The 14,989-nt window shown below is 41.5% G+C and overlaps 1 protein-coding gene across 1 annotated transcript in view; it reads left to right on the top strand.

Annotated features, from left to right (window-relative positions):
* The window catches only part of arhgap31 (Rho GTPase activating protein 31), a 53,349-nt gene that overhangs the window by 17,150 nt on the left and 21,210 nt on the right, over nucleotides 1-14,989 (top strand). The window contains exons 2-3 of the mRNA XM_083760991.1: nucleotides 5,520-5,622; nucleotides 11,898-12,042. Of these exons, the coding sequence (XP_083617117.1) occupies nucleotides 5,520-5,622; nucleotides 11,898-12,042 (248 nt within the window). The remainder of the gene's footprint in view (nucleotides 1-5,519; nucleotides 5,623-11,897; nucleotides 12,043-14,989) is intronic.

The following is a 14,989-nucleotide window of genomic DNA, read 5'->3' as shown; positions in this document are numbered from 1 at the left end:
TATTTTTAAATATTAGTATGTACATTTAAAACTGTCTACATTGGTGACTATAACTAACTATAATCTACCTGATCTTGAGGCCTACAAAATCTAAAAAAGAAAAGAAAAATCGTATCAACTAGTACTACCAACAAGGTCGACTAGTGGATTAGTCGACTAGTTGCTTAAAGCTTTAACGCGCACACGCGCACACGCACACACACACACACACAAGCGACGTTAAAAAAAAAGCCTTTGACATTTTTGTCCTTTGATTTGTGTGAAGTATGTGATTTTTATTCACTTTACTGCCCGAGCTATACAACCGAGTGCGTGTGTGCGTAATACGCGGATAGGCAAGCGGCCCCTACATATACGCAGACTTTAAAAATAGGACTGGATTTCAAAAGCCTGGTGTGTGTGTGTGTGTGTGTGTGTGTGTGTGTGTGTGTGTGTGTGTGTGTGTGTGTGTGTGTGTGTGTGTGTGTGTGTGTGTGTGTGTGTGTGTGTGTGTGTGTAGCTGGGCTGTTATGTGGTTGGTTTGATGCGGTCTGGTAACGGCCGGTAACCACATGCTGTGAAAGCCATGGTTCATTGTTGTTTAAAGATGGAGTGCCACTTTTTTTCCCACCCTAAAACATGATCATCAGGTATTATTACAATATAAGGGAGAAGAACTTTTTCCAAAAAGTGTACAGTATTTGTTAAAATCATGCTTTTATGTGGACACGCCCACCACTTCATTAAGTATGCCTGGTTTGCCTGGTGGGTGGTGATGGGTGGCGATCCACCTGAACTGAAGCCGCACCCACAGCTGTAGTTGTATGATAAAGGGGGAGGGGTTAGGGGAGGGGCTGATAGTGTGGTGTCACTATATTACTGTTTATTTCATTGGCCCGTTTGACTGTCAAGGGTTCAGCCTCCAGGAAGAAACCCTAAATACAAAGTCAATAGAGCGTCACAGTCCCTCCCCCTTTCAGAACAACGAGTGGCCCAGGAAATGGTTCTCCATTCATTTTCACCATACAGTAGGCGATTCCTAAATTATCTATTTAAAGACGGTTACGCCGCGGACAAAGCCAACTCGGATCGTGACAAATCATGACAATGAACACAATGTTTTGGGGCCGATGAAATAATTTATAAGAAGAAAAATAACAAAAAAAAGTGTTGTAACCTGCCGTTTTTTTCTACTTTCTAATTATTTGTTTGGCCCAAAACATTGTGTTCATTGTCATGATTTGTCACGATCCGAGTTGGCTTTGTCCGCGGCGTAACCGTCTTTAAATAAATAATTTAGGAATCGCCTACTGTATGGTGAAAATTAATGGAGAACCATTTCCTGGGCCACTCGTTGTTCTGAAAGGGGGAGGGACTGCGACGCTCTATACACCAGTCAGTGCACATAAAAACAACTCCAGGGTGTCTAATGAAGTAGGACTGTCACCTCATAGACACATGAAAAACTGGAAAAATACACAAATTGTGGCACTCCATCTTTAAGTACATGTGAAATAACACTGGGATCATAAAGCAACAGTGTGCATTTCACTATATCAGTGCTTCTCAGGCTTTCCAGGCCGTGACCCCTTTAAAAAAAGGCATCTGCCACTTGAATTAAGGCGACTTGACTTTTGACATCAAAATGGGCCTGTCAGCTCAAACCCACAATGCAACAATATCTATGTTTTCAAAAGTGTTGCGCACAAACCTCAGTAGCATTACAAAGTTATATAGGCCTACTAAAAAAAAAAACCAATTCCATTTCCACCCTTCTATTATTATATATTATATTATGTGACATCAACGCCACTATTCCAAACAGTGGCGTGCACAGACATTTAGAGGGGCAGGTGCTCAAGTGAAAAAAAGGGCACCTTGTGCAGCGCATTTTCGGGCTGGAACCCATTTTGGTGCTTTAGCTATTGAAAAATAGCAGATCTACAAGCTCATAGCGCGCCACCGAGTGGCGCGCTACGAGCTTGTAGGTCTGCTATTTTTCTTTAATCGAAGAACCACTGACATAGAAACATAGCTTTAGATTGTGGGGGGCCTAAATAATATAGTGGAAGCGTTTTTTATCAAGATTTGATCAATGTCACCGCATGGTCCACACACTACAAATTAAGAAAAATAATTTAAGAGCAAAATTGCCAAGAGGGCCTAGTGTCTATCTGTGCACGCCACTGATTCCAAAGGTACTTTAAAAAAAAAACTATTTTCAGCAAGATATTTTGGGGGATTTTTCCGTTTAGCTTGGCATTTTGAAGGTAGCTCTCAAGTCAAAGAAGTGTGGGCGGCTCTGATCTAAACCATGGCATACAACATAAGCTGGTCTCACCACCGTCACCTAATACATCAAACAGTGGCGTGCACAGATAGACACTAGGGGGTGCTAGAGCACACCCTGGCCTTTTGGCAATTTTGCTCTTACCATGGTGACATTGATCAAATCTTGATCAAAAACTACTATATTATTTAGGCCCCCACAATCTAAAGCTATGTTTCTATGTCAGTGGTTATTCGATTAAAATAAAATAGCAGACCTACAAGCTCGTAGCGCGCCACTGCTATTTTTCAATAGCTATAAAGCACCAAAATGGGTTCCCGCCCCAAAATGCGCTGCATAAGGTGCCCTTTTTTTCACTTGAGCACCTGCCCCTCTAAATGTCTGTGCACGGCTGCACGCCACTGCTAACATCCATCTAACAGTAGAATATCTGTACAATTAAACTATAAGTACAGAATATAGACTATAGAATGCCATGTCTACATAAAACGCTATCTAACTAAATGTAGCCATTGTATATATATATGCCTGCAAGTTCATCGAGGATATCTACAAGCTCACAATGCCTCGCAATGCTTATAACCACAATACTTGACAGTATACCCCAGGTCCACTCCCTTTTCCCCTCGACACCAAACCCCTGTGCTGAGATTATCTGATCTACAGGCTCACAGCGCTATGTGGCGTTTCAATATGCAAACATTGGAATCCAACAACGACTAATTAGAAGTTGGTTTTGGAGCAACTTCTAAACTGCATATATCCAATATCAAAGTATCAAAGTATAACTCTTCTGCTGCTTGAGAATAACATATTCAATTGCTCAAAAACACTACTGCCCGTGAAACTGCTAGTCTTTAGTAATTCAACTTGTGATCATTTGTATCCTTAAAGGGGGTTTAAGTGTTTGTTTTTTAATCCATTCATGCAGGATGGGAACCCCTTTTGGTGTTTTACGCATTATGTTATACTTTAGCTATTGAAAAACAGCAGATCACGTATGAAACAGCGTTCACGTGTCATCATGAACGTGCGCAATGATAGTCAACGGACCAGCACGTTCATGTGTTTGGGCCCAGCGCTGCAATGCCAAATTCGGCCACTATGTCCATTTCGCCTCAGGGTTTCCTCCGGGACCTGTCTCTATTCATATATACTCTAACTGCGGGGCTCCACCGGGCGCGTTGCGTCTCTGTCGCATGCGTCAAAAAAAGAACTGGGGCAATTTGAATGCAGTCACGCAGTGGAGGGCAGTGGAGCCACCACTATTAAAAAGGGAACATTCCCTGACGGTGACGGAGACGCGACGCTGGCGCGCCCGGTGGAGCCCCGGTGTTAGGTTAGCACCTTACCAGTAACTTATATGGTAAGATGGCCGCGGTCTGCATATGGAGAATAGGGTCTCTCATGTGGTTTGACTTATCTCAGGACATCTTTTATGGGCCAGATTAGCGGCTTTTAGCAGTCAACAACATACAAAGCAGCAGAAAACATACGCGAGCTTTAGCTATAAGCACTGCTGTTTTTGGCATCAAAATTTGATTGAAGTTTTAGTCATAGTCTCTTGAATATAATAGTTTTAATTTAGTTTTAGTCACATTTTAGTCACCTGGAATGTCTCAGTGTTAGTCTAGTTTTAGTCGACTAAATGGCATGAGATTTTAGTCGACTAAATCTACGGTTGATTTAGTCGGCTAAAATGTATCTGCGACGCGTTGTGGGCTTGTAGATCGGCTATTCTCAGCATGCAACCAAGTGTGAACTGACTTATACTGGATCTCTGGTCCACTAGTCCCTTCCTAACATTTTAGCCTAGTTTTGAATCTGTTGACTAAATTGTCAATACATTTAGTCTTAGTTTTAGTTAGTTTCCATTTAGTTTTCGTCAGTGAAAAAAGGTAGTCGACGCACATTTTTCGTCTTAAGACAAAAGCAACACTGTATAGCCAAGGGCCAGCAGACGGACAGGCGGTGTATAGTCTGGGTGGTCACATTTCATGAGACCTTCTTCTATTAGAGGAAATGTTGCAAGTAATACCCCCCACTACAAGGACAATACCCCCCCACTACAAGGACTATGGGTGTGTCAGCCTTTTCCTCTGAAACAAACAAACCATTTTTAACTTCCTGTTGAATTCCACCTTCTCAGTAAAGCCAGCCATGCAGTGGAATACAGAGCACTATAGCTAGCCGCCCCGCCATGCAGTGTGGAATACAGAGCACTATAGCTAGCCGCACCGCCATGCAGTGTGGAGTACAGAGCACTATAGCTAGCCGCCCCGCCATGCAGTGTGGAATACAGAGCACTATAGCTAGCCGCACCGCCATGCAGTGTGGAGTACAGAGCACTATAGCTAGCCGCCCCGCCATGCAGTGTGGAATACAGAGCACTATAGCTAGCCGCCCCGCCATGCAGTGTGGAATACAGAGCACTATAGCTAGCCGCCCCGCCATGCAGTGTGGAGTACAGAGCACTATAGCTAGCCGCCCCGCCATGCAGTGTGGAATACAGAGCACTATAGCTAGCCGCCCGCCATGCAGTGTGGAATACAGAGCACTATAGCTAGCCGCCCGCCATGCAGTGTGGAATACAGAGCACTATAGCTAGCCGCCCCGCCATGCAGTGTGGAATACAGAGCACTATAGCTAGCCGCCCGCCATGCAGTGTGGAATACAGAGCACTATAGCTAGCCGCCCCGCCATGCAGTGTGGAGTACAAAGCACTATAGCTAGCCGCCCCGCCACACTGCAGCGCTCTATGCTCATGTTGTGTTGCAGTGAGTGCAGCGTATGCACGCACACACAAAGGCGTTTTCTCATACACTTACGGACCCCCCATTTCATGGCATTTCTATCTCTGGGACCCCCACATTTATATTGTATAATCAATGTTAACAAAGTAATTTTAAAGATCTGGATATTGATATCCTTGATATTTCAGTGATATTATGGAGGCTGCCTTTTAGTTCATGTCACATTTGTTATTCTTTCTTTTTTTCTGTTACTTTTTAGCAAAGATAATGTGTGATATATTGCATTTAGTAATGAAACACTGTGCGTACAGTACAGTACAGTACAGTACAGTACAGTACAGTACAGTACAGTACAGTACAGTACAGTACAGTACAGTACAGTACAGTACAGTACAGTACAGTACAGTACAGTACAGTACAGTACAGTACAGTACAGTACAGTGCATGTAAAGATAAGCTGATGCTGGCATCATAACAACACAATTATTTCATCTCAGTCCCTCAGGTTCTGAAGAAATGTGCAGAGTTTATCGAACAGCATGGAGTTGTGGATGGAATATACAGACTGTCTGGGGTCACCTCCAACATCCAACGCCTCAGGTAAGAACATACAGACTGTCTGGGGTCACCTCCAACATCCAACGCCTCAGGTAAGAATAATTACCGACTGTCTGGGGTCACCTCCAACATCCAACGCCTCAGGTAAGAATATACAGACTGTCTGGGGTCACCTCCAACATCCAACGCCTCAGGTAAGAATAATTACCGACTGTCTGGGGTCACCTCCAACATCCAACGCCTCAGGTAAGAATATACAGACTGTCTGGGGTCACCTCCAACATCCAACGCCTCAGGTAAGAATATACAGACTGTCTGGGGTCACCTCCAACATCCAACGCCTCAGGTAAGAATAATTACAGACTGTCTGGGGTCACCTCCAACATCCAATGCCTCAGGTAAGAATATACAGACTGTCTGGGGTCACCTCCAACATCCAACGCCTCAGGTAAGAACATACAGACTGTCTGGGGTCACCTCCAACATCCAACGCCTCAGGTAAGAATAATACAGACTGTCTGGGGTCACCTCCAACATCCAACGCCTCAGGTAACAATAATACAGACTGTCTGGGGTCACCTCCAACATCCAACGCCTCAGGTAAGAATATACAGACTGTCTGGGGTCACCTCCAACATCCAACGCCTCAGGTAAGAATATACAGACTGTCTGGGGTCACCTCCAACATCCAACGCCTCAGGTAAGAATATACAGACTGTCTGGGGTCACCTCCAACATCCAACGCCTCAGGTAAGAACATACAGACTGTCTGGGGTCACCTCCAACATCCAACGCCTCAGGTAAGAACATACAGACTGTCTGGGGTCACCTCCAACATCCAACGCCTCAGGTAAGAATATACAGACTGTCTGGGGTCACCTCCAACATCCAACGCCTCAGGTAAGAATATACAGACTGTCTGGGGTCACCTCCAACATCCAACGCCTCAGGTAAGAACATACAGACTGTCTGGGGTCACCTCCAACATCCAACGCCTCAGGTAAGAATATACAGACTGTCTGGGGTCACCTCCAACATCCAACGCCTCAGGTAAGAATAATTACAGACTGTCTGGGGTCACCTCCAACATCCAACGCCTCAGGTAAGAATATACAGACTGTCTGGGGTCACCTCCAACATCCAACGCCTCAGGTAACAATTAGGAGTGTTCTTTTATTTTATTTCATGTTAACCTTTGTCTTACATTGACCCATTTTGGGCAGGAACCCCTTTTGGTGTTTTAAGCATTGTGTTATACAAGCTCATATGCCGCGTTTTAGGCATAATTTACTTTAGGAATAGCAGGCTGTGCCGCCGGCTGTACGCCTGGGGCGAGTTGTTACAAGAGGTGAGTTTTTTTGGTATTCTGAAGGAAGCCAAACTAAAATAAGTTTTACTCTTAATGTACCTGTACACAAGATGCAACAATAAAGTACAACCTTGAACCAACTTACAGCGTGGCACAAAAGCATCAAAAGTAGCAGATCTGCAGGCTCAAAAGTTTGAGTTTGTGTAGATCTGCGTCTTTCGCTATTTTTGCTATTTGAATCCTGAAGTTTTTTGGAACCAAAAACAGAGACGATATTTTGAAGCCCCAAACTTTCTACACGATGCTGGAGAAATACTCGGTTAAGAAGTAAAGGCCCAGCATTGCATAATCCTACACTGTGAATCCTTTTCTATTAACACTTACAGCACGTAGGACGCCTGAGAACGTCATAGGATAGAGTAGAGTAGAGTTCTAAGGACGTGTGAGGACGTCCTAGCGACATCCCAGCGATGCGGGGCGAGATATTAATATTCAGAATTTTTCCTATTTATTTTTTTGGCATTTCGCTTTTCGCTTGCCGTATGCTAACGCTCAGTGCAACTATTAGCTTGTCATTGACTCCCACGTTAGCGAGACGGAAAGAATGACTCGTAGCTCCTAATCCAGGGCGCTCTCCGTGGTGATAAATAGAGCGATATGCTGGCGCTTCATTTCTGCTCCTCATCCGTCTCTCCCGCAAAATATGAACGCTTTTTGGAGCGTAAAACAATATATTAAGATGATCGGGGATGTTGAGGTCACTTTGTAAAGTCAACTTTTTTAGGAAAGTGTTTCCGGTTCATGGCTTTCAAAGTAAAAGCGATCAGACACCTCCGGTATTCTATAGCCTATATTTTGAAGGCAGTCGGCGTACTCAATGTGTTAAAACGAGCGGGTTTAGTTGAGATGGGATTATGTGTGGTTGGTCGAGGCCTGCAGTGGACTAATATAATAATAATAATAATAATACTGTAATGCACCGCTTTCATAATAATCCTCCTAAGATAAATGTTTGAGTCACTCAAAGTCCAAAGCGTGACCTTTTTTTCGTCCAATTTTGATTCCACCGAAATAAATTAAAACGCTGACAAGCCTATCATTGTCCCTCATCGCTTTAACCCATTTAGGCCTGACGACATTTAAAAAATGTTTTAACTTTCTTCTGGAAAAACATCATGTTTCTATATCAGTGGTTCTTAATATTTCATGTCAAGGACCCCCAAAGTTATATGTAATATGCCGCCGACCGCCATCTGAAAATATGTTGTTCCAGTGACCTCCCAGAAGCAAAGATTTGAGTTTAAAAACTGAAACTCTGATATTCAAAGATTTGAGGCACATTTTCACGATTTTTCCAAAATAGCAGACCTACAAGTTCATAGCGCGGCACCGAGTGCTTGTAGATCTGCTATTTTTCAATAGCATAAAGTATAACATAATGCTTTTAAAACACCAAAAGGGTGTTCCCGTCCAGAATGCATTAAACACGTCGACCTATTTATGGAAAAGCACTTTGGAGAGCGTGTTTTTGCATATGTGTGGTCGACTGAGTCCCTAATCCTCTGGGCTGGGAGTCGGAGCCAAACCCCAGCTGTTGATGTGCACACTGCACAGGGAATCACCACAGTATCTGCTGTGGAAAGTACTGGAACTATAGAAGTACTCAAGTATACTGTACTTTTTGGTGTTTTAAGCAATTGTGTTATACTTTAGCTATTGAAAAACAGCAGATCTACTGTACAAGCTCGTAGCGCGGCACTCGCTTGTAGGTCTGTTGTTTTTTTTTTAATCGTGAAAATGCGTCGCAAATCATTGAATATGATATTCTTTCAGAGTGAACGTTTTTAACTCAAATCTTTGCTTCTTGGGGGGTCCCTGAAACTACATATTTTCAGATGGGGGTCGGCGGCCAATTACATGTATTTTTGGGGGTCCTTGACATGAAAATGTTTGAGAACCACTGGTATAGAAACAGGGTTTTCAGAAAAGAAAAAAAAAACTCATGATTTAGAAGACATTAAGTAGAATCAGCCTCAGGTCTAAATGGGTTATTATTAAGTACAATTTTGAGGGACTTTTACTTTACTAGAGTATTTCCACTTTCCAATACTTTCACTTCTACTCCACTACATCTCGGATCCATCTCGAGAACATATTTTTTTTGTTTTACTCCACTACGCTTATTTGAAAACTAACATGTCTTTTGATTATTGTTACAAAACATACATTGCTTCAGCCCCGTATATATTTCGGCCATTTGAAAATAGCCGATCTACAAGTTCACAACATTCTGAGCTCCTATAGATCTGCCATATTCAAAAGATTGTTTTTATACATAATAGTAAACTTTCCTTTTTGGTACTTTAGGTGGTTAAACGGTTCTATTCACTGTGTGTAAGTATAGTTGAAAGTAGAATTATGCAGTTAAGGCTCATTTATGCTGTGGCAGAAAAAAGTGTTGCATCGACTCTTTTCTTTTCAGGTGAAAATATGTCATTTTGACATTTTTTCAACAGTGCATAAGAGAGTGTTTCCGCACCATGCAGAGATTATATTTGCAGTGGTGGAAAAAGTATACTCACTTTTTCTTAAAGCGCAAATAACATGCATTTTAAAACTGCTTTTAATATTTAATAATCATATGGTCTATGTCCCTCAAAGTTATTTCTAATGGTTTGAGCCTCAATCACCACTCTGATATAACCAGGCCTTTCTTTCTGGACTTTGAAAGCAGTTTTAGCTGCAGTACCACAATGTCCTGAGGTGGAGAGGGTGCTGATATGCAGATTATTTAATATTTGAGTCATTATAATACTGACGCTAGATAAAACCAGGCTTGTTTCCAATCCATGCCAGTTTGGAAAATCAACAATGGTGGACATTGTAAACAAAGTGGAAATGCAAATTTGGAACTCAAGACTGAAGAAGAGGAGGAATTATACAAAGTAGGGTGACATTGATGACATCACGATGAGGCCAAAATCAGTTGAGCTGTTCCTGAGAGCAATTTCCATTAAAACACCCGTATGACATGAAGGCCTGATTGTTCAAAATTGGTTATTTGTGGGGATAGAAAACACACATGGGAGCCCCAAAAAGGGGTCATTTAAGTAAGTAAAAGTATATCAATAGTGCATTGTAGGCCCAGGCGGTGGTGTAACCGTCTGGGCACCCGACTGGTAATCCAGTCGCAGTGTGCCGCGGGTTCGACTCCCGAGCCCCACACGGCCTTTACTGCATGTCATCCCCCATCTCCTGTCAGCCTACTGTCTGTCCCTTCAAAAAAACAATAAAAGGCGTAAGCCGCAAAAAGATATATTAAAAAAAAAATAGTGCATTGTAGAAATAAAAGTAAAAGTCCAGCATTCTAAATGTACTTGAGAAAAAGTACAAAAGTACTTGCATCAAAATGTACTTAATTAGATTCTATTTCAATTTATTGTCACTGCACAGAGTATACAAATACTTAGACAATGAAATGAAAAAAGCTGCTATAAGCAATAATATGTCAACATTCTAATTACCTTTGTTTAGTTTTTGTTTGTTTTTGTGGACAGCCATGCAGCAATGAGTAAAACGCTCCCAAAAACAACATAGTCTCTGTGACACATCATGGGGCCACAATCTGCATTCAAAGATGTTCCAAAGATGAAGCTTTGTCATTTGTTGGCGGGGGAAAAAACGGTCGAAATGACTAACCAATCAGGAAGTAGACAGGCCAATCGACCAATGACAAAGCTTCTAGGAACATCTTTGAATGCAGATTGTGGCCTCTAGATGTGTCTTTTTGGGAGCGTTTTACTCATTGCTGGCTGTCTGGATACCAAAAGAAACTGAAAAAAGGTAAATAATTATTATTGCTGATAGCAGCTTTAACCCATTCTGACCTGAGATCAGATTCATACGAGGTTTCCACTGGAGACACACTGGTCTGATGAACCCATTCTGACCTGAGATCAGATTCTAAAAATGTCAGTCGTTCTTCGATTTTTCAAAAATAGCAGATCTACAAGCTCGTAGAGTGGCGCGCTATGAGCTTGTAGATCTGCTATTTTTCAATAGCTAAAGCATAACATGATGCCAACACCAAAATGGGTTCCCGCCCAGAATAGGTTAAGCCCTACATTGGCTAATTCAACTCTAATAGCCGATCTAAAAGCTCATCACAATGAGTTATAATCTGTGTATTTAAACGTGTCACATTACTCACAATACAATTTACTGTTCAGAATTAGTATTTATTATCCCATTCAGGGCGGGAACCCCTTTTTGGTGTTTTACTTTTAAGCATTATGTTATACTTTAGATCTACAAGCTCGTAGCGAGGCACTCGCGCTACGAGCTTGTAAAATCAGCTTGAAAAATCGTGGAAATGTGGCACAAATCTTATATCTGAATATATATTCTTTTATAACGTTGTTTTACTCATATCTTTGCTTCTGCATGGTGGAACAACATATTTTCAGGTGGGGGGCCGGCGGACAATTACATATCATTTTTGGGGTCCTTCTTGCCATGAAATAGTTTGAAAACCACTGACATAGTAGGAGACATTTGTAAAATTAATCTCACTTTATTTTCAGATCTTTTTGTTTAATGTTTTATCTGTCAGTGAATGGTTACTGATGTCACACAAAACAAGACAAACTGCAGGTTGATGTTTGCTGTTAGTTTCCACCTGACGCTATACTTTTCTTGATGTCTTTGCTTTGTATAATAGTTGTAACATATCTTTGTATAATAGTTGTAACATATCTTTGTATATTAGTTGTAACATATCTACTAGTGGCCTAGCTGCGCCTACGGCACTTAAGTAGCATGGAGGAGAGAGTTATGTTATGATTCACACACACCATCTTACGACCAAGTATACTGTAAATAAGCTTTTACACAATCAATTCATTCAGAGTGTGTGTGTGTGTGTGTGTGTGTGTGTGTGTGTGTGTGTGTGTGTGTGTGTGTGTGTGTGTGTGTGTGTGTGTGTGTGCGTGCTTGTGTCTATAAACAGGCAGGAATTCAGCTCGGAGGCGAGCCTTGACCTCACGAAGGAAGTGTACCTCCAGGACATCCACTGTGTGGGCTCCTTGTGCAAGCTCTACTTCAGAGAGCTGCCCATCCCCCTGCTCACCTACCAGCTGTACAGCAACTTCACTGTGAGTATACAGTACATTAATGTATATATATATATATATATATATATATATATATACACACACAAATCCCCCTGCTCACCTACCAGCTGTACAACAACTTCACTGTGAGTATACACACTATATATACATATATACACACACATCCCCCTGCTCACCTACCAGCTGTACAACAACTTCACTGTGAGTATACACTATATATATATATACACACACACACATCCCCCTGCTCACCTACCAGCTGTACAGCAACTTCACTGTGAGTATACAGTACATTAATGTATGTATATATATATATATATATATATATATATATATATACACACACACACACACACATCCCCCTGCTCACCTACCAGCTGTACAGCAACTTCACTGTGAGTATACAGTACATTAATGTATATATATATATATATATATACACACACACACATCCCCCTGCTCACCTACCAGCTGTACAGCAACTTCACTGTGAGTATACATTAAATGTATATATATATATATATATATATATATATATATATATATACATACATACACACACATCCCCCTGCTCACCTACCAGCTGTACACCAACTTCACTGTGAGTATACTTATCTCTGCTGCGTATCTCTTAGTATACTTATCTCTGCTGCGTATCTCTTAGTATACTTATCTCTGCTGCATATCTCTTAGTATACTTATCTCTGCTGCGTATCTCTTAGAATACTTATCTTTGCTCCAAAACGTTCCACGAGCTGGGAGAGAGGTGGTGGAGTTAGCTGCTTTAGCAGACGTTTGAGGGTCCAAATGGAGATAAGGGGTTTTGTCCAAAGCACTTTTTACTACTTTCCATTGGTTCGATATTTTCAAAACAACACACAGACGTAAAGGGTGTTCAATAGCACTGATTTATGAAACAACACACAGACGTAAAGGGTGTTCAATAGCACTGATTTATGAAACAACACACAGACGTAAAGGGTGTTCAATAAGCACTGATTTATGAACCAACACACAGACGTAAAGGGTGTTCAATAGCACTGATTTATGAAACAACACACAGACGTAATGGGTGTTCAATAGCACTGATTTATGAAACAACACACAGACGTAAAGGGTGTCCAATAGCACTGATTTATGAAACAACACACAGACGTAAAGGGTGTTCAATAGCACTGATTTAAGCAAAAGAAAAAACCTAAAAAAATTAGTTATGAGGTTTCCTCCTGACAGCAAAAATATATAATAATAATAATTTTATATATGTATATATATATATATATATATATATATATACACACACACACATCCCTCTGCTCACCAGGGACGTGCACACATAGACATCAAAGGGGGCTCCAGCCCCTGCCCTTTTACCCATCCGAAAAACAACTGCCCTTTCCAGACCACAAATGCAGCATTTACTACATGGTGGAAGAAATGCAAATGCCCTGCACTCCTTTCCACGCCCATACCGGAAGGCATGCAGCATTCAGGACAATTGCTTTTTTTTCCTGAAGTCTCCGGAACTTGAATGCAGCATATGTTGCGTTGAACAAATTTGTTTAGTAATCCATGTTGTTACACCGCACCTCCACTAGCTAAAAGAGTGCTGGGTTGCGGCCCGAAAATAGCTGATCTACAAGCTTTTTAGAATTCTTTAGAATTCCTTCGAGAATCGGGCCGACTGCGAGTATACTTTTACATAGATTTATGTAAGCTAGTCTCACTAGCTTACTGTGAGTATACTTTTACATAGATTTATGTAAGCTAGAGCTATACAACAAATTCACTGTGAGTAGCAGTGTTGTTTTTGGCAGCAAATTTCTATTTTAGTTTTAGTCATAGTCTCCTGAATAGTTTTCACTTAGTCTTAGTCACATTAGTCACCTGGTCATAAGATTTTAGTCGACTAAATCTACAGGTGATTTAGTCGACTAAAATGTATTTTTGCGGGCCTTGTTGCCGTCATAATGACTTATTTTACACTTGCTGAAAATAGCCGATCTAGCTTGTAGATCTGCTATTTTCAGCATGCAACCAAGTGTAAAATGACTTATACTGGATCTGTTGTCCACTAGTCCCTTCCTAACATTTTAGTCTAGTTTTTATTTGTTGACGAAATTGGCAGTATATTTAGTCTTAGTTTTAGTCACCATAGCATAGTTTTAATTTAGTTTCCATTTAGTTTTCTTCAGTGGAAAAGGTAGTTTTAGTCGACGAAAACAACACTGCAGTGAGTATACTTTTACATAGATTTATGTAAGCTAGATCTATACAACACATTCACTGTGAGTTTACTTTTATAGAGAGACACCAAAATGCTTGCAACGCTACCGTCGATCCCACAATGCAGAGGGCTTTATACTGGCCCACATGAGGAGGAGAGAAGAGACAGCAAAGAGAGACGTCTGCACTCAGAAATAATAATGCTTTCACTGTTTTACTAGCCTCACCGGGGAACACACAGCAGACACATTTGGACTCAGACAGAGTCACTCTAAAGTCTAAACGATCCCATTGTGTGTCCCGTAGAGGCAAATAAAACATGCAGGGTCTACAACACTGTATACCAAAGTTGCGATCATCACCATGGGTCCAAAATGGACCCTTACAGGCCTGAGTGTATACAATGGAACCAAATGTGGACCCTTACATGTTGTACACTGTCAGAGTTACTGACCTCTAAGGGGTCCATTTTGTTCCATTTGTACACTCTCAGAGAGTTACTGATCTGTAAGGGTCCATTTGGTTCCATTTGTACACCCTTAAGGGCCATGCATACTCCAGTTTTAGGTGGTGGTTGGAATACTACAACATCGACGAGCTGTGTGATAAGAGACTAGTGCTCACCCAAACACATGTTTTTACTAAAACTATGACGTCACAGAGCCGCGGTGGTAAGAGACTCACCGCTCACCCAAACACTTCTCTGTTTTGACGTCACAGAGCCGCGGTGGTAAGAGACTCA

This window comes from Protomyctophum parallelum, assembly GCF_964188405.1.
Source record: "Protomyctophum parallelum genome assembly, chromosome: 1".
Lineage (NCBI taxonomy): Eukaryota > Metazoa > Chordata > Actinopteri > Myctophiformes > Myctophidae > Protomyctophum > Protomyctophum parallelum.
The sequence above is the reverse complement of the archived record's forward strand: the minus strand, read 5'-3'. Positions and strand labels throughout refer to the sequence as shown.